General features: G+C 34.1%; 2 protein-coding genes across 2 annotated transcripts in view; both read right to left on the bottom strand.

Moving 5' to 3' along the window:
- The window catches only part of Dg (Dystroglycan), a 406,462-nt gene that overhangs the window by 293,884 nt on the left and 91,493 nt on the right, over positions 1 to 21,085 (bottom strand). The gene's annotated exons all lie outside the window — the stretch shown is intronic.
- LOC145673075 (E3 SUMO-protein ligase ZBED1-like) lies at positions 1,127 to 19,905 on the bottom strand. Its single transcript, XM_081742425.1, has 2 exons — positions 18,867 to 19,905; positions 1,127 to 4,383 (listed from the first exon to the last, which is right to left on the bottom strand). Exon 2 carries the CDS (start codon positions 4,167 to 4,169, stop codon positions 2,700 to 2,702), a length of 1,470 nt encoding a protein of 489 aa, XP_081598551.1. The 5' UTR covers positions 4,170 to 4,383; positions 18,867 to 19,905; the 3' UTR covers positions 1,127 to 2,699.

Below are 21,085 nucleotides of genomic sequence, written 5' to 3'. Positions count from 1 at the left end.
ATTATCCATATGATATTCGGTGACCTACGACAAAATATAGTTAAGCAAAAATTAAACCTTTAGTTTAATGTCTCGAAGGTTGAAATTGCAATTGAATGGTTATGAAAAAATTGGTGGAATTAGAAAGTGAGAGGAAACGGGAGTACCCTGAGAAAACCCATGCAGATGATATCGTCCACCACGAACTCACTTGGCCTGGAATCGAACCAAAACCTCTGAACCGGATGTAAGTGCTCTACCAACGAGCCACCACAATATAGTTAAGCATTGTGTATTTTTCTAGAGTTGTTCTTCGATTTGTCTCGTTTCGCGCTAAATATTTTATCCCAAACTTAGTTCTTTGGTATTTTTAGTTTTCGCGCTTCTCGGTGCGTAAGCGACCAATTATTACGTTAAAAGAATACTATGGGCAGGATTATTTCATAATATATCATTAATTTCTTCGATATTGACATATATATATATTTTCCACTATTTTTTATTTTTTCGCTAACTTGTTTCTATTACTATGCTTAGATATTAAAATGTATTCTCACATTATTGTATAGTTTCCACTAATACAGTCTCGGTTCCACATAATGTATTTTGATTATCTACGAGTATCTATGTTGTTCCAGACCGAATTCATTTCCATCTTCAGTTCTTTTGCACTGACAATTAGTTTATTCCATTCAGTGGCAGTTCTTTACAGGGTACGAAATCATTTACAAATGATGAGTGAAAATACTATTACTATTTTCTTCTTCTTCTTCTTTTACTTCTACTACCACCATCACAACAACAACACCAACACCAACATCACTACCACCAACAACAGCAACAACAACAACAACTACTACTACTACTACTACTACTACTACTACTACTACTACTAATAATAATAATAATAATAATAATAATAATAATAATAATAATATGTTTCTTTGAGCTTCCACAGGGAATTAAACCCGGGACCAGAGGCACTGTAAGTACGTGCGCTAACCAGTCTATTAACCACAAGATCCAAACATTTCTTACTAACATTATGTAATTAATAAGAAGTAAACTGTTCTTCCAAATAAAATATATTTATTAGTGCCTGTAAAATTCCATAATACAAACTTTGTGACGAATACTTATTGTGTTAATTATACCAAAAGTAAACATTAATTATAAGATAATACTGTAGTTATAAATTGAATGTATATAAGTAATGTATAATCGATTCTAACAGAATCATACTCAGTGGCGGATCCAGAAGGTATAAACTGGAGGGGGCTACCAGTTCTCAGACTATAATACGTATACCATGATTTTATTATAAACTTTCAAACCATATAAATAATAGCTTAATTCTTTTTTGTCACTCAGAAAACTTGGGGGCAAGCCTCCTCCCGGCCCCGGGCTAGATCCGCCACTGATCATACTGTTACTAAATTTGCTTTGCTTAAATAAGCCTTGGTTTTAAAAAAAAATCTTATAAAAGTACATTAAAAATATTTTGTAAATGAAATTGTTATTATTAAAATTTGTAAGAAAAATTACATATTTTTAGTGAATGTTATAGAAATACACAACTTTTATTACTTACTTATAATAAACATAATAGTAGAATTTTAACTTAATCAACTCCATAAATGTATCTTTTAAAAAACAAGTGTTTGATTTTTAAATGTTTTAACCTTGTCAACCTTCTTTCCACAAAATTTGAAATTTCAACTCTGATTAAATGTAGTGACGACGAATGCTTTACTGTATAAATTTTATTATAATAGGCTACTTCACATTATGTAATAAAGGAGATTGCTATTCCTAATCACACCCTTGCAAATATACAACATAGACGAAAAGAGTTATACTACATTTATACCTGGGGATATAGACACTTTAACCTTAACTATCTCCTAGATTTAAACAATTGTAATGTGTACAAACAAATCAGTAACTTTTACCATAAAAATCAAACATAATTCTAATATTTAAAGTACAAAAATGACGGCAACAACGAATAAGAATATATATATATATAGGGTGTTTCAAAACAACACCGACAACGTTTGGGAGGTAATTCTTGACACCAAGATAAGACAAAAAGTAAAGACCAACCTGGGTGGACAAATGCTTTCTTTCGGAGTTATAGGTTGACGAAAACAAAATAAAGAACTTTAAACGTCCATAGCCCCAACACTATGGAACCTACCGTAGTCTGGTCAAGACTTCACTTAGGAACTAGTATATGCGCTATTCAAATATTCATGTTTCAGAATCCTGCGGTACTCACGCAGCAATTTTTGGGAGGTAGTTGGTGAGCACTTCAAATTATATGCCCGTAGTCAAACTCCCTTTATAAAAAATGTTGCGTGAGTACCACAAGATTCTGAAATATGTATTTTTGAATAGCACATATATTAGTTCCTCAGTGAAGTCTTGCCTCGACTACGATAGGTCCCATAGTATTGAAGCTATGGATCTTTAAAGTTCATTTTTTCATGTTTTCGGCAGCCTATAACTCCGGAAGAAAGCATTTCTGCACCCAGGTTGGTCTATACTTTTTGTCTTATCTTGGTGTCAGGAATTCCTCCCAAACATATTCGGTGTTGTTTTGAACCATCCTTTATATATATATATATATTGACGTATCAAACGCTACTTCGCATCATAAAAGTATACTGAACCTTGGATCTTCAGAGAGATATAGAGAGATGCTACATTTTTATATGCTACTTTTCCATGTTCTTATTCAAAAAAATTATTATGTTTGAGTGATCTGGTGTCAGCCTATTTCTTGAAGCACTAATTACCTGTCCTGCTGTTGAAAATACTCTTTCTGAAGGTACCGAAGTTGCTGGAATAAGCAAGTATTTTCTAGCAATGTGATAAAGGCGTGGCAACCTATGGCAATTTGCAGACCACCATTTGAGTGGATTTTCTGAAATTCGCAGAGCAGGATCAGCTAAATACCATGTCAGTTCATCAACTGCTGCTGTTGTTCTTTCTTTGTATGCAGATCCTAATAAGAAATGAAGTCCTGTTTCAACGAATTCATCTCCTGCACATTCTTCTATACGCTCTGTCTCCTGCAACATGTTCCTCACCATATTGTGTATGTCCTCACGACTCTTCTCGTCTGTTATAAATGGCAATGTTTTATAACGAGGATCTAATAATGATGCTATAATGAATGTAGAGTTCTCCAAAGTCATTCTATCGAAACCTACACGTTGACGAAGATCTTGGGCGATTGTTTGTTTTATACACTTGATTGCATCACTATCTGCGCCATCTGGAACTAAGTGAACACTTAGCAGTCCATACACAATGGGAAAGACGCTCGATATGGACACATATTCTTGTCCTGACAACACTTCTGTAGCTATTTTCAGAGGCTTGAGGCACGTTACCAGCTCTTCGATACCTATCCAACTTTCCTCAGTTAATGCTAATTTTTTCGAGTCCTGAACTTTCGTAACAGACCTGTCTGCTAGAATATCAACAACAGCCCGTTTCTGTTCAAGCAACCTTTCTAGCATATCATATGCACTGTTCCACCTTGATTTTACGTGCTGAATAAGTTTATGTAAAGGTAAATTTAATGTTGTTTGTCGTTTTCTTTGCTCACGGGATGCAACAGTGCTGTGCTTGAAATGCTTCACAATATCAGTTGCTTCATTTAATAATAATGTCACAGAGGGTAACGAAAGACCTTTGTTTACTGCAAGTTGTAGAGTATGAGCAAAACAATTAACACTTTTATATGGAAGTTGTTCACAAGCGTTTACTATGTTAGGGGCATTGTCGTGCACAATGCCAATAACCTTATCGGATATAGCCCACTTATCTAAAAGACTCTCAATGTGATTAGTAAGATTTTGGGATGTATGTCTTTCTTCTATCACAATAGATTCTAACACATATGTTTTTAATTGCAAGTCCTTTGTCAGTATGTGGGACGTCACTGTTATGTAAGATTCTGTTGTTCTTGATGTCCACGAATCTGTAGTTAAAGATACGAAATCTGATTCTGAAAGTTTTTGAAAAACTTGTTCACGAACAAAATCATAAAGTTCTTCAAGTCGACGAATGATTGTTTGCCTGGACGGTATTTTATATTTTGGTTCTACGTAAAGCATAAGCTCTTTGAAACCTTGACCCTCTACGTGAGATAAAGGTAGCAAGTCCATAACGATCATTTTAGTAATTAAGGAATCCAATTGTTGGCTTCTCTGGGTTGAACAGGGTCGATTCAAGTAACTTTGAATTTTGGTTTGCTTCTCGGATTTAGGAAGCTGACGACGTTTATGTTTGTTCTCAGATCCAGATGGTGCTGTTGTTTCAATGCTTGTCTCACATACATCAGATTCTTCCCGAGGGCCTGAAGCAGGACTTGGGGACGCCAGAAACTTCCTAAAAGTAATAATAATAACAGTAATGTATTACTGTTATCACTAAAACGAATTAAATTATATACTAATGTTAAGAACATTTTTTTTTAAAAAAAAAGCAACATATTATAAAACTGATACAATTGATTTATACACGTATTCTTTAAACAAATACTAGTTCAAGTGGTAGACATTGGCTTCGCATTCGCGAGGTCGTGGGTTCGGTTCCAGCTCTCGATCATCCTGACTTGAGTTTTCCAGGGTTTTCCTCAGTCCTACCAGGTAAATGCCGGGATGGTACCTACTAAACAGGCCCTGGCCGATACCTTCCCAAATCATTTCCATTGTTATTAGATATCCAGTATAAAATGACCTCTGAGCTGTATCTGGTGATTGTTGAATAAATAAATAAAACAAATATGAGAAACACTACAAAACTTTGATAATGAAAATAAAAAAGATACAGCGTTGGAAACATGAAAATTTCGATTTCATCTAAGTAAGTCATCTAATTAGAGAACTAAAAGCCTTAACAAAGCAGTATAAGAAATATATATAGAACTGTTTTCAATACTGTAAAACAGCTTCCTTAGACACTCTGAGATCTAATTCCATTATCCTCATAGTAAATGTATTGCACTTGAACAGATGCCGCGGTCAAAACAACCCCTAACCACAATTTTGATTTGTGCATTATATTATTTTGTATTAGATCTAAGTCTTCCTCTTGCAATTTGAATAGTTAAAGGATTAAAAAGCGTTGAACGTTTAATTATTTTTGCACTAGAATTTTTATTTTAGGGTTTTTTAATAATATTTCTTTATTTAAAAACTTAATAGTGTAAAAGCTAGGAAAAAATTTGAACTGACCGCAAATTGAACCTGAATTTATGGCTTTCCCTGTTACTGTTCACGGCTTTCTCCCGATTTTTCTGCATGCTATCCAGCGTTGCCTTATAAACCTATCTTACCGATATGGATACACCATTCATTTGCCGAACTATCAAATATTTGAAGTAGCAATATCTGTGACACAAAGAAAAAAGAAATGAAGTCTTGAAAAATTACGACAACCGAGTATCCTAGTCTTGGCTTTCCGTGTAAGTGCTTTACAAACTGAGAACTGACATGGAAAGACAAAGTCCCAGGGTTCAACTCCCGGTCTATCCACAATCCACAATGTAAGTCGCAAAATAAGCTAAAATAGAAACTAACGTTGAAATAGGCATTTTAAGCAAAATAAAACTTGGTGCTAGTGCTTTAATTTGTCACAAAACCTACATACAGGACTTTGCTTTTCATTCTGAGGTAAGGGAAAAATGATATCTCCCGTTCTGCCTAAACGCCCTCCAGCACATTATTGAAAATATTTTTAAAAATCTTATCTTTATACGGAATAGCAATTCCCGTTCTGCCTAATCTTTTGAGACGGAGAATTTTGTGCAGGGAAGGATTTTTCTTCAGTAATTCCAACAGATTCTGTATGAAGTATAACTATTTCTTCAAGTTTCATCGTAAATTTTAGATGTTATTCTACTTGTTCCTCTCGGAAAAATGACTAGGATATAGTTCTGTTATTAGCAGTGTTATTCACATCTACTTTTAATATTCACATCTAAAGATACATGTGATTTTTTAACATATATATATACCAGCAGGGTAATGGAAAATTGATTGACTCACAAGGAAAGTTCTGGAGAAAGCACTCGGCTGCAGAGAAACTAAGCATACTACTTGAAGGACCAATCCATTCTGACTACTACAAGTTAATAAAATTCCTGTACGGTTGAGAACTGTTCGAGAGACTGGACTTGGAAATTCATATAAAAAATGAGTCTATGCGCATTTAAACGCGTTAAGTACAACATTATTAGCAACGAATATTAACATACGAATTGAAATCTATCGGAGGTAACAGAAGAAACTGTTTTGCAATAACTAACGTGTTTGTTACTTAAAATTAGTCATTATATGTTCATAATAATCATAGGTTAGAGTTGAAAATTGATCACTGCTGCTCTTCTGTTCTGTAAAGAAATGACACGGGCAAAATACTGCCTTGCATCATGAACACTTTATATGTGCAATTGCGTTGCATCCGTCAAGGGAGCAGTTCGCACAATCAAAGCAAAAAACAAATTCGATAGGTGATACGACAAGTGATTGTTCGGTAACATGCCTTGTGGAACGCAAACTGAAACAATCCAATGTATCGCGGTGATCGGAACTAATTCATTACCATGGATACGAACTTCGTTTGATTGTTTCGTTGGTACATCATAACGTCTGGATGAAGAAGTTTCATACTATGTACAAATCTCCTGCCATAATCTTTAATTGATCGGAATCCAAACACATCAAATGGTTGTACAAATCATGTGCAGTTCTTTGGTACATTCTCAATCATTACGTCTTTGCCATCCGTCATTCTACTTACAATGGACAATTTGTCTGTGAATGGACCACAGTGATCAAGCAGTAGTAAGTTTAAACCATCAAAACTGTATAATTACGGTATGTTGCTAGGAGGTGCAATCCTGCGTTTAACATTGAATCTCTTGAAAAGTTCTCAACCGTACATGCATTTGATTACCTTGTTGTAATCAGCATGAATTGGTCTTTCATGTGGTATGATTAATTTCTCTGCAGGCAAGTGCTTTTTCCCGAACTTCCTTTGTCAGTTGCAAGAAAGTCGTTTGACATTGTAACTGAAACGAACGTAAAACAAACTTCGGTCTAATATCAAGCCATTCCACAACAAAATTTTATTCAGTTTTCCAGCAGTTCATCTTCAGCACTTTAAAAGTCTCGCAGTACGTAAAAAGGTGTCACAATTCACACCCTCAAGACATGTTTGGCCATATACTAAACAAACCATGCAAGAGAATGCATAAGACGATCCTTAAAAAAGAGCGTTTGTCTTCTACATCACATCTTTTTTGAGTTGATTAACTCAGTTGCAAGAAAGCCGTTTGACATTGCAACTGAAAGGAACACGAACCAGACTTACCTCGGTTTAATATCAAGTCATTTTAAAACAAAATTTATTCGGATTTCCAGTAGTTTATCTCCAGCATGCTAAGGCCTGCAGTACTTAAAAGGTGTCACAGTACACATTTTCAAAACATGTTTCACCACATGTTAAACAAACAATGCAAGAGGATGCATAAGACGGCCCTTTAAGAAAAGAAGCCTTGGCCTTCTACATGACAACTCCTTTTTCGGCATAACCTGATGAGGTGATTTGTCTTCTATACCTGATTCTATATTACATGCAATATGTCATACGCCAGCTACTTATATTGTCAATGCATATACTAGGAATACTAAATATCACATATCACCAATATAGCCAATACAATTTAGAATCATCACTGTTCTAAATGTGAACAGTATGCAACTGCATATACGTAAGCCACCAAATCTTACACATAATTCCAGACTTCTTCTCAGTGTTGTGATTTTCTGTTCAACTCGCCTATATTTAAGCTTTAATTCCTTGTTTCCTACTTCCAACATTAACATAGTAGCTTTATTTTCTCTTTGTTCTTGTAAAAGTTGCACAAATGTAAAAATATTTGGATTTCTTTTGTCAGTTTTCTGTTTAATTTAGAGTGTCACCCCATGACAATATTAGTTGTTCTTCCCTCAACATTGTCATAATAGTTCCACATCTATCTGGAAAAAGAAAAAGAGTGAACCCAGCAACCATTCACCTTCAAAAGTGCCGAACTGAAACAAAATCTTATAAATCCCTTTCTTCCTCGATTATTAGACCTTTTGATTTGATTGCAACTTTACAAAAACATAGAAGTATTTCAACATGTGATATTGATATTTTGTATTGCTGCTATATACAGAATACAAATCAGCTGACAAGGTGATGCCGGAAAAGGAGTTATGATGTAGAAGACTAAGACTCTTTCTTAAGGGCCGTCTTATGTATCCTCTTGCATTGTTTGTTTAACATATGACCAAACATATCTTGAGGATGTAAGCTATAGTATGTAGTTAGTGTATGTATGTATAGGATGTGTATAGTACTTATCACGCAGAAAATAAATTTCTTTAAATCCGAATGAATTTTTGTTGTAGAATGACTTGATGTTAGACTGAAGTAAGTTTGTTTTGTGTTCGTTTCAGTTATAATATCAAAAGGCTTTCTAATAACAATCAGTTTTCAATTTCCCTGCAGGTATTTTTTTTTTTAAATCACATTCATCATTAATAAAGTAAGTGCAAATAACACAGCTAATAACAGAATTGTATCCTAATCATTTTTCCGAGAAGAACAAGTAGAATAACAGCCAAAATATATGATGAAACTTAAAGATAGAGTTATTTTTCATACATAATCTGTTAGAAACACTAAACAGATTTAGGAATGCAGAAGAGAATCCAAGAGGACAAAGCCCAAGGAAAATTCTGCCAAAACGGACAAAATTCAAGGCACAGAATCATAGACGCAGCGTAATAAAATGATTAATATTTCTTTCTTTAACTCTAAAGCATCTAAAATGTTATCTGTAATTCTTCCCTTTATTGAAATAACATTTTTTAAATACTGGAAACCCAATAAAACTTTTGTAGCAAGACTTTTGTAGTAAGTATATTTCACATTTGACCTTTGCTTTAAAAATCTTGATCAGCATTTCAGAATTAAAATAAATAAATATTTATAAAACACCTAAAATATGTAAGGACGAGGATTTGCCCTTACTGTGTTTAATTTTTTGTGAATAAAGAATTAGTGTACAAGTGTATATAATGTTGTTATTGATAAAGGTAAGTCTGGCCAGACATATATTTAATTACATATACACGTATTATGTGTTATATATATTTATAATTTCATCTTTGTTATTGCTTATTTATATGTGTATATCTGCTTAAGCTGTGTACTCTAGCTTGGATTTCTTTTCAGCTTTATTTAACGAACTCAATATTCAAGTTTTTTCTATATAGGTTTTCTTATAGTGATCGATGGAATTTTCCAGAGGCTTGTGACGGTTGCTCGTTTTTCAAAAGATTTTTTTTGCAGATTTTTAAGCGAAAATAAAATTAAGTAAACTAAAAAGGGGAAGAGTCATCGACCATATAAAAGGAAGTCTCTTGCCGCATAGGGATATACTGCTGGATGACTATGGCTGTTAGAGCCGACCTGCGTTATTAAGGTCCTGCCTCGGTTTTTTTTTTTTTTTTTTTAACTTTCCTATCTTGTAGGGAACAGTCTGAATGATGGCCGATGACAGAGAATAAATTATTTCTTTGGAGCCTGAGTGATGGCATTAGAATTTTCTGATATTTTAATGAAATAAGTAGGGACTGGCCTAAGTGATGGTCAGAGCAAGGAATAAGTGACTTCCTTCAGTCTGAGTGATGACCAAGTTTTGATGACATTTAGCTAGCCAGGTTATAAGCTTAAATGATAGCTTATTGGGATAAGTGATTCCCATTATCTTCTAGTTAGGAGAAGTAGGTTATAATTTTTTTTAACCTCGGAAGCAGAAAACATTTTAAAGTTTTTTTTTAGATTTTTTTTTTTTTTTTTACCGCCAGAGAAACCTAAGTGATGGTTTTCTCTTTAGAGAAAGAAAATCTGTCGTTGAGCTAAGTGATGTCCATTGACAAACAGATCTCTTACGTTTAAAGACGGAAAGTTGTAGTCAGGCTTTCCTGATAGAGGTAGGCCTCAGATGAAACTGTGAGGGAATGACGGATCGGTGGAGTCTAACTAAGTAAAGTTATAGGAGTCTGTAGTCTGAGTGATGATCATCTAACTTAAGGGACAGGGCTCTGAAGTGAAAGAGTTCCGAATCTTTTTTTTTTTTTTTTTTTTTTGGCCTTAAAGAATTTCGTCGAATTACTACGATTTACTTTATTATCTGAATAAATATTTATCTACCCTGATAAGTCTAGTAGTTTTCATTTGAAAATATGACAACCCATATATTTGATGGTAAATTTAAATATTTGATTGTTGTTTAATTGAGATTGAATGCCCTTAGAGAGCCGAAACAGCCTGGAAGGAGGAAACCACAACAAATAAAAGATTGCTATATACTATCTCAAAAGAATGATTTTTTAAAAAAAATCAAATAACATCACAGTTACTTTTCGTAATTAAAATGAATGGTCTTACAGTAATATGCTGAACGTATTTCAAACGTATTAAATTATAATAAGTAGGACTACCCAGGACTGAGTAAATAGGTAGAAGCTATTAATGCAAAAAAGTATGTTCCCTAAATAAATGCAAATTTTATGTCTTGGCAGAAGCACATATCTCTTAATCTAAATATTATCGCAATGTTGTGTGTATAGTGATTTCAAGATTATTTCTAATACCTAAAAATTTTTCATTCGTATATACGTATATGGTTATCCCATCCCTCCAAAAAAAAACCTTCGATCACGCTACGCCTCTACCTGCTATTAATTTACTATTTACTTTTTTGTTAATTTCATTCCTATTTGCTAACACTGTAGTATTTATTTTGTATCCCCTACTAAGTCTATATCGTCCGTATATTTAAGTAACTATTGTGAGCATTTAATGATAGTCTTTTGTTGTTACTTCTAATTTTCTTAATAGGATATTCTATACAAGATAATAACGGAGATAAGGTATTCACTTGCTAAAAAGGGTACTCCACTATCAGCTAGGAGAAGCATTTAAGCAAAATAATAATAATAATAATAATAATAATAATAATAATAATAATAATAATAATAATAATAATAATAATAATAATACACTTGAAGGCATTATTTTAGCTACACAGTACTATCCATTTCCATACCAACGTTTTCAATTAGGTTGTAAAGAATGTGATCAACCAATCTCACGGTACTCTTTTCAAGAAATGTGTTGACGACACTGTGAGAAATCTTCTGCATCTCATACACAAACACCAACAGAAAGCAAATATGCAATTTATGAGATAGAACTTCTTACCAGTCTTGGGAAGTAACGTAACGCAAGTAACGCGTTACTTTTTAAGTAACGTTTCCTAGTAACGCGTTACATTTTTTCCAAGGTAACTGTAACGCTAACGCGTTACAAATTTTTTAGTAACGTACCTAGTTTGCGTTACTTTTTTCGCGTTACATTTCGGATGAGTATCTACAAAATATGTACCGTATGTTTTTTCGGAAACAAATATTTCTTTCCTGTAAGTGAATTTATCAGAATAAAACTATCGAGCATGAACTACGTATGTCAGTGATCTACAGTCACAGACACACAAAGAAAGAGATAAGTTCATAGTGCCACTTGCTGTGTTTTGAAGATGAGGACAGCTTTAGGGAAATCACGTGAATTGATGGCAAGCACCTGGAAGATTTTGTCGTAGATTTTGACAGCTCCAAATCAATACACCCAGTGAGTGAACAAGGAGTGCAATGATACCGGTAGTTTATTTTATTTTGATTGGTGTTGTTTTTATAAAGATGGAGAACGAAAATATTTTACCGTTCGAACATTTGAAAGAGTACTTTTTACTTAAAAGCTGAGGATGATGGTGGACAGAATTTAAAAGTAAAGTGTCTGAAGTGCCCCGGCGGACAGTATTTATCAGCAACTAGGGTGCCATAATTAACGATTTACAGTAAGGGGTTAATATGAATAAACTGTGTTCTAATGAGCAGGCCTACGTTATTACTAGAAAATAGTTTGCTGATGGTATGTAAATTGGAGTTCTTTCAGTTCAGTTTGCTTATCCTGAGTCCCGTTGATTATAGAGTTTGAAACTAGCTTTAAAAAGCATGTATCGATTTTAGAGTTACTCGCAAATTTTGATTCACTCCCAGTTCATGTGTTCTCATTTTATTAGTTGCAGTGTAATGTTTCTCTATATTCTGTATTTTTAATTTTACATAACAACATTGTTATTATTATATAATTAGTTTAGCAGAATAATAATAAGCAACCATTTTTTCTAACGCGGAGGGATGAGCACGAGTCAAGCTAAAACTCGACTCGACCCGAATTCAAGTCGAGTTTCGAGTCAAGTCAAAGGTAATATCCTCGTGTCGAGTTCCGAGCCAATTCAACTTTTCGCGTCGAGTTTCGAGTCCAGTCGAGTTTGATAAATGGCTCGTTCGTTTTAACTCATCTTGAAATCATGGCCTGATTACACTGGAAAACGAAAGCCATGAGAAATGAAAGCTAAACAGTAATATGGAATACTTTTAGTGTTGCTAACGAGAGGGGACACTGCTCGCATCTCGTCTCGTCTCGATAGCGAGACCACAAGAGATTTTTTTATAACAAGCTCAGCTCGGCTCGGCTCAACTGAGAAGATGGCTCGAGCCGGCTAACTTGGGGTGAACCATCGGCTCGAGCTAGCTTGGTAGGGATGAGCCATCTTCTCTGTTCGGCTCAACTGAGCCGAGGGCTCTAGCTGAGTCGGTTGGGTGAGCTGTTGGCTCGGCTCACTTCTCGGTTCGGGTCGATAGTGAATGAGCTCTGAGCCGAGCTGCTCCAGTCGTTGACAATTCTAAACCCGGGACAAGCAGTTTTGAAGATATTTGGCCAGTGCCCTATAACTTTTAACAGTGTTTGGCTCGAGCCCGAATACTCAACCTAGACCCTCAACCCGAATTTAGAAGCTCGTGATCAATGTCCTTGACTCTTAGACTTCACACTACCGATGTTGGCAATCAACTAGTTTTTTAGTATTCAAATACAAAACGCCTATCTTTTATTTTTATATGTAGTGTTGTTATAATAATAATAATAATAATAATAATAATAATAATAATAATAATAATAATAATAATAATAATAATAAGTTGTAGTAGTAGTAGTAGTAGTAGTGTCACTGATAATACTTATATTGTCAATGTAATATACTTGAAGAGAGTACTCGAAACTACACACCGGATTTGGCTTGACTCGACTCGAAACTCGACCCTAATTCGAGTCGAGTTGGGGGAAATTTTTCGAGACGAGTTCTCGGGTCGAGCTCAAAGATGTTTGTTTCTTGTCGAATCGAGTTTCAAAGTAAACTTGCTCGTGTCCATCCCTACGAGTAACGCAGTATGGTATTTTATCAAATATTATATGAAAATGTTCATATATCAAGTAAAAATTTGTCCTTGCATTTACATAAAGCGATTCAGGACGTGCAATAATAATAATAATAATAATAATAATAATAATAATAATAATAATAATAATAATAATAATAATAATAATAATAATAATAATAATAATAATAGCGGTAGTAATATTAGCACGGAAAATTGAAGTTATAATTTTTTTCACATTTTTAAAATTTCGGACCTAAAAGTAACGCGTTACTTTCGAGGTAAAGTGACAGTTACTTTTTTGGGGCAAGTAACGCGTTACTAACGGGTTACATTTTAAGAGAAAGTAAAGTAACTTGTAACGCGTTACATTTTTACAAGTAACTTACCCAACACTGCTTCCTACCACTTTTTTCTTTAAGGAATTGCCTATTCTATCTGCTGCAGATGGTACTCATTTTATTGAATTGAACTGAATTGAAAATAATCTTATAGGTTCAACGTATAAAACAAAAGAACGCACACATAAAATACAGACAATGAGATATCTAATTCTGTGATGCGGTAGTTTAAACTACGCAATGCATAAGGTATCAAATGTGCTTGAGCTTAACTCCTGTACGTATATGTACTTAATACGCTTTCAGCTCTTTTTTGAATATATTAAATTATTTAATTTCTCTTAATACTGAAGGTAAAGCACTCCATGATCTGGATGTGAATACCAAAACTATTAATTTGAAATTTTGTATTTGTGACCTGCTGATGTGTGGCATGTTATATTTCTATACGTCGCATATGAATATACAGTCGCTCTAGAACTTAGTTTTATATACGCCAAGTGAAATTTATGGTGGACAAACACCATGTGTGTGGGTTTCCTCAGGGTTCTCCCGTTTTCTCTCACTTTCTTCATTCCACCATTTCATTCATTTTTCATCATCACCGTCTCCTTTAGCCTAACTGGCGTAACCGTGGGACGTAAAACTCAAAGATTTCATTTCATTTCATTGATTATAATTTAAAATTTATGAAAGCCCTATCTACTTATAGTATTATATGAAAAGTTTGTTATTGACGAACATAGAACAAATACTAAAGAGTTTCAGGAAAAACTTCTGGGAAAATATTGAGTACTAAAAAGACGAAAATACAAGTGAATATAGGAATAACGCAAAACGGAACTTTACAGAATCTATTTATTACTGAATTTCATACTAATAAAAAAAAGAGATATTATGTTGATCACATAAATAAAGTCGTGGCGTGGCCAGTCTTCTAGTGAGTAAGGCTGTGGAAACAGACGCTTGGGCACTAAGTTTTAATAGTTCGTATTGTATGGAATCTAATGTAATTCTTTGTTTCTGTGGCGATGAACCATTGAACTCCTTCAGCTATATAGTTAACTAGTTTTTCACCACCGATATAGATGTTCCCAACCAACCATCTATATATTTTACCAAACAGCATTTACGATTTTCTGTTGTATAATACAAAATACGTGCATAACATGTAGAAAGGGTACACAGTCAGGAAAGTAGCATACGGTAAGTATAATTATGTAGTGAAAAAGAATGACATGTGTAAAAAAATGAAAAAAATAAATGAAATCTTTGAGTGTAACGTCCCACGATTATACTCTTTAGGCTATGGGAGACGATGATTAAAGCAAGTGAATGATGATCGAAGAATTGATAGAATGAGAAAGAGGGAGGAAACGGGTGAGACAACCCCGAGCATTGACCCCAAGCACCAGAGGTAAGCACTCTACCACTGAGCCACTGTGCCCTCGATATGTCTACCGAAGTTATTCAAAATCTAAGAATACTTAATGTTATAATTCATTATTATTCCTATTTTTACAAACTACACGACAATTTAGAATTTAATGTGCTGCAACTAGATAGAATTTGTTGCTATGCACTATAACTTTATGCAACAATGACGGTACGAAGCTCTCTTCATTCCAAGAGATAAAACGTATTCTTATTAATTTTTCAGATACAACTGAGGTTTTGGAATTACACTAAAACCACACGTCAAAGGGGAAACCAGTACACATAACTGGGAGTCGGGCACAACAAAAATGAATAATTTTACTATTATAGAGTCATATCAGAATTTCTCGTACTTCAGTAACTCATAACCACGGTAATACTTTGAAATTGTGATGTTTTTCTTTCAAGTTCTCAAACAGTGAAAAATATCATCATATAGGACTGACTGGATCATAGTTTTTTTCATTTAGAATAATTACCTTGTATTTGAAAATGAACAAATCTACTAGTGTGTAATATGCACTTTCAAGTCTTCGGTTTATTACTTTTATATAACATAATACATATCGTATTCATAGAGTACTTTATATTTAGAGGTCAATTATTTCTTTTAACTGTGAGAAAGAAATCTCAATAAACGCATTATTCATGAGTGATTTCTATTACGAACATTACTTTACAAGCCAAGGTAGTAAAAAAAATAAATAAATAAATAAATAAATAAATAGAAAATCTAAACTTAACTTCTGGTTCGACAACCTGTGAAAGTTTGAGCCTACGGCGAACTTTCCTTAGCCAGGACCATGCGTGGACAGCTCGAAAACAACGAACGTCCTTAACACCGGCTTTCTTGACGAGAATCCTCTAGCTTTTATTTAACTAGCTAACCATTTTCTTTCACAATGATGAGTCAATATCGAAAGTTAGGCCTCGCCAGGAATCGAACTTGGCACCAGAGATTGAACATACCATAGGTATGCACGACAACCATTCTTGTTTTTCAAAGGAAACCACCCTTATCACATTAAAGTTCCAATTTTAACCAATTGAATGCTTTTCATGGATTATATCGGAACTTTTACAACACAACACACACAAGTAAAATGAGGACAGTAGAAAACAAACATGCCCGAAGTGTGATTGGAACCCATGATACTTAGAGCGAGTGATTCTGACCCTACTCGACTAAGTTTCTTGGGGGGCGCGGTGGCTCAGTGGTAGAGCGTTCACCTCTGGTGCTTGGGGTCCCGGGTTCGATCCCAGCCCCCGCCAAGTGAACTTTGTGGTGGACAAACACCGTGCTCGTGGGTTTTCTCGGGGTTCTCCCGTTTCCTCCCACTTTCTTCATTCCACCATTTCACTCATCTCTCATCATCACCGTCTCCTTTAGCCTAACCGGCATAACCGTGGGACGTAAAACTTAAAGATTTCATTTATTTCGACTAAGTTTCTCGACTAAACGCGAGCACATACGGTCGTATACCTCATATTCAAAAATAAGAACCCCTATATTTGCTAATTTCTATTCTAAAATTTGATAGTATATTGTAATACAGTATTTTCATAAAGAAGAATAGAAAGCAGGTTAATAAAGATACTATTATATAGAAGAATAACAGTTAAATTACAGTACTAAATAAACCACGTAAGTAACTACAGCACATATGAACTGCATAAAATAAAACTTTCTGACTGAAGCAGAGCAAAACATGTTCACTAATAACTTGTATTATATTTTGGATATGTTGTCTCACACATTAAAGGCAATGATTTAGTTATATGGGAAACCCAGGTAAATTTCTCCTTTCCTGGTTTCTCTTCCCTAGCACTAACTTAATTACTGTTTTCCCAGTCTGGGAATAATATTCCACTCACCATCCTAGAAATTCTAGGTTTAGCTATAACGATCCGTAGATTCGACATCATGTAGGATCCAAAAATGGTGAGATCAAAAAAGAGATGAAATCTCATTAAAACCGGTGTAAATAATCCTACTAAAAATTCTAAAAATATCGTTTGAATGTCAAAATAATAATAATAATAATAATAATAATAATAATAATAATAATAATAATAATAATAATAATAATAATAATAATAATAATAATAATTTACAAATCAGAATTTGAAGGATTTATATATGATTCACGAAAAAAGTATTCGTTAAGGACTCAGTTGGTCTTTTACCCCCTCAAGAAAATTCACATATAAAACACTAATTACCATAACTTTAATACAACTTATTATTAATATATGTGTTTTGCTTTGCTTTGGTCAGGAAGGGTTATATTTATTTGTTTATTTTTTTACTCAGTACGTACTTTGTATATTCTCAGAATTACAACGAGACAAAGCAAATATTCACTTACATCTTTATTTCTTAAAATTTATTCTAACAAAAGTAAGGAGTGTCTTGTATTCAATAGGATGTTAATTTTGTTCGTAATTATGTACACTCATGTCCAAAATTATTGTCGCATGTCTATAAATATGTTGTAGGAATATAATTTGATAACGAATTTGCCCGATATTTCTTATAATGTTAGTGTGTGTATAATCGGCAAAGACTGGTATGTGGAGAATTTTATGTCAAAAGAGCAGTAAATAAGAACAATAAAGCGAAAATAAAACTTTCGTGTCCATTCAGCAACATTACAACGATATATTGTATTCTATTCTTAATTGTATTATTTTTTAGCAAAATGTGTGATCTTTCTGTAAATATGCACTGGCCAGCTAGGTTAGAAAGAAGAAAAAAAGGAGAGAAAGCTATCTTATTGTAAATCAATGTATGTTTTGTTGTTTATTTTTTAAAAAAATAAATCACCATGACGTTGTATTTATAGGTTACTATAAAAAAAAAACATAAGCAAGGTAAGACATGATAAATACTACTGGCTTGTGTATAGCCCGCTCCCCCAGTTCTTTGTCACCGGAACTGGAAGAGTCACTACTACTACTACTACTGCTACTACTATTACTATTACTACTATTACTATTACTACTACTACTACTTATATCGAGAACAGAACCCAACCAACCCCTGCGGGGCTTCTAACCCGTTCCTACTACTACTACTACTATTATTGGTACTAACTACCACTACTACTACTATTATTGGTACTAACTACCACTACTACTACTGCTGCTACTACTACTACTACTACTACTACTACTACTACTACTACTAATTATACTAAATCTACCTTACCACAAGATTTACATCTTAAATCTTTATAACATGCGATTCCGATTCATTATGAACTAATATGAATCGTTAGAATCACTATGATTCGTTAAAAATCACTGGGGGGAGCGGGCTATACTCAATCCATACTATTTTCTAAAAGGATCGCGAAGATTATTATATAAAAAGAATATAAGAATAAACGACATTTGTATATTATGTCAATTTAGTTTATTCATTGTGGCTCGATAAGATAATGTAATATTAGAATCAGTACTAAAAACGAAACCAAAAAAGGGTTATCGTTATAACATTTTGTTTTCTCATTCTAATTTTCGTTTTTATAATTCTTTTCCTATGAAATTTACCACAAATCTACAATTCTCGATTATACACATAGTATCAGTATTAAAAGTACCCTGCAAAATCATTATCAAATTATATTCTTTCACGACAATCATTTTGGACATGAGTATACTAAGGCCTACTAGAAAATGAAATTCTTACCTCAAACTGTCTTCTTGTTGATTTTCTTGTAGATTGGTAGATGATGGTCCTGGGATTGCAGTTGGTCCAGGTCATCGGTATTATTACTTTCCTCTTGCTCTCCACGAGCTGTCGGGATTGTTGGGTGTTTGCTATTTACATGATGCCACAAACCTCCTGTACTACTTCCGCTTCTCATCACTCTTCCACAATATTTACATTGGGCACCATTATGTGTTTTTTTAAAATATTTCCACACTTCAGATCGACCCATTACGACTATGCCAGTAACCAAATTAAATCTTCAGCATTGAAAATTCGTGTTTTTGTCGAGAACAAATCAACGACTAGTCGACACTTTGCCGCGGACGCAACTATACATGTCAAAGCGAGTATACACTATTAGAACTACTGTTCTTTCAACTCTAACCAAGAGCCTGCTCTTTATAATTGGTCAAAATTAGCTGCACGATTGAGTTAAACTTTTTCTTCCAATTCATATATATTCCCTAAACGTGAGAACAGGGTGTTTTCAAGACGTCGTGTGATCCAGTCTGGCGCAAATTTCACATAATGTTCTGGTAAGAAACTCTTCAAGGTAAATTCCCGATAGAGAACCGTCCCATGGGAAAGCAAACTCTTATACTTTCATTGAAAGATAACAAAACAAGTTGTACCAAAATTCATTAATTTAAATTCTTGCAAAGTTTGGGGGCGATAGGCAATTTTTAAATTTCCCACCGAAGTGTGGTAATAAACAATAACTTTAGTTCTTTCCCACACTTCTGACAAAATAAAATCTCCGTTTTATTTGTAATTTTATTCACGTATTGTGGACATTTATAGAGAGAAAAAGATAAAAATATGTTAACATCTTATCTTCTTTCTATTAGCAGTGTGTGTCATGTGACTTTCCTTGGTTCGAAGCCTTCGGAAGTATAACATGGCAACATTTTGGGACCATTGCTTCCTTCTGTGTGAAAGAATTTCTTTAGGCGTTCACATGATAAGGAAAACCAATTTACGTGAAATTCATCGTCAAATCATTGCAAATAAAAAAAAAAATCGTGAAATACTACAATATATGACAAACATCTTTTTATTCGTAGACAATTTCTCACGCTGAAATTTGCTAGTAAAGTTTGTTTCTTATTTGTCTTATCTCGTTACTTGGCGACTGAACGTTCCGTCTGCTGTTAACTATATTGATATGACTCTACATTTCTCTTTCAATCGATATGTAAGCTCCTAGATTGAATATATTAAACAACTTGTTTTCATTTCATGCGGAAAAAAAATATCTAGTGGTAGGGTTACCAGATTTTTATTTACCCAATCGAGGACATCTTTTCTAAAGACGAGTTCGTGATTACGGAAATACATATAACTAACTAACTCTATGGCCTATGGAACCCGGAGGTTCAATGCCGCGTTCATAAAAGCTCTCCACTGACTTCTATCCTTAGCTAACTGCATCCAGTTTCTACTTTGTATTCCAATCTCTGAGAGATCCATCTTAATATTGTCCTCCCATCTGCGCCTAGGTCTTCCTAATGGTCGTTTTCCGGTTGGTCTTCCAGTTAAGATTTTGAAAACGTTCCTATTTTCTTCCATCCTGGCTACATGACCTGCCCACCTGAGCCTCCTATACTTGATGACCGTAAGAATGTTGGGTAAACCGTATAAATTATGTACTTCCTCGTTATGAAGTTTCCGCCATTCCCCATTCGCGTTTCTCTTGGAATATTCGTCTTAGGATTTTGTTCTCAAATACTTTCAATCTATGTTCTTTCTTCCGAGCAGCGACCATGTTTCACAACCATACAGAACAACAGGCATGATTATCGTTTTATATATTTTAAGCTTCAAATTCCTCGATAGAATTCGCGACGACAGGATATATTGTACTGAATAATAACACGAATTCTCTGCTTTTAGTCGACATTTAATTTCTTCGTGAATATGGTTTTCGCCTGTTAATATTGATCCCAGGTATTTGAAAGTATCCACTTTATCAAAAATATTATTTGATATTTTAACGCATCCATAATTTGCCGTATTACGATTCCGACGAACTTCCACGTATTTTTCCTTCTTCCATGTAGTTTTCTCTACATTTACTTCCAACCCATGTCCCTACAAGGGTTTAATAAGACCTCTGCATTTCTTTCTATTGTTCTCCTATCATCCCCTATTAAATTTACATCATCAGCATACGCCATAACCTGTTGAATCCCATT

This window comes from Thermobia domestica, chromosome 16, assembly GCF_964235325.1.
Source record: "Thermobia domestica chromosome 16, izTheDome1.hap1.1, whole genome shotgun sequence".
Lineage (NCBI taxonomy): Eukaryota > Metazoa > Arthropoda > Insecta > Zygentoma > Lepismatidae > Thermobia > Thermobia domestica.
Note: the sequence above shows the minus strand (reverse complement) of the source record. Positions and strands in the feature narration are given on the sequence as shown.

Coding starts and splice junctions, on each gene's coding strand:
- LOC145673075 (XM_081742425.1), bottom strand. CDS start 4,169: ATGATCGTTATGGACTTGCTACCTTTATCTCACGTAGAGGGTCAAGGT.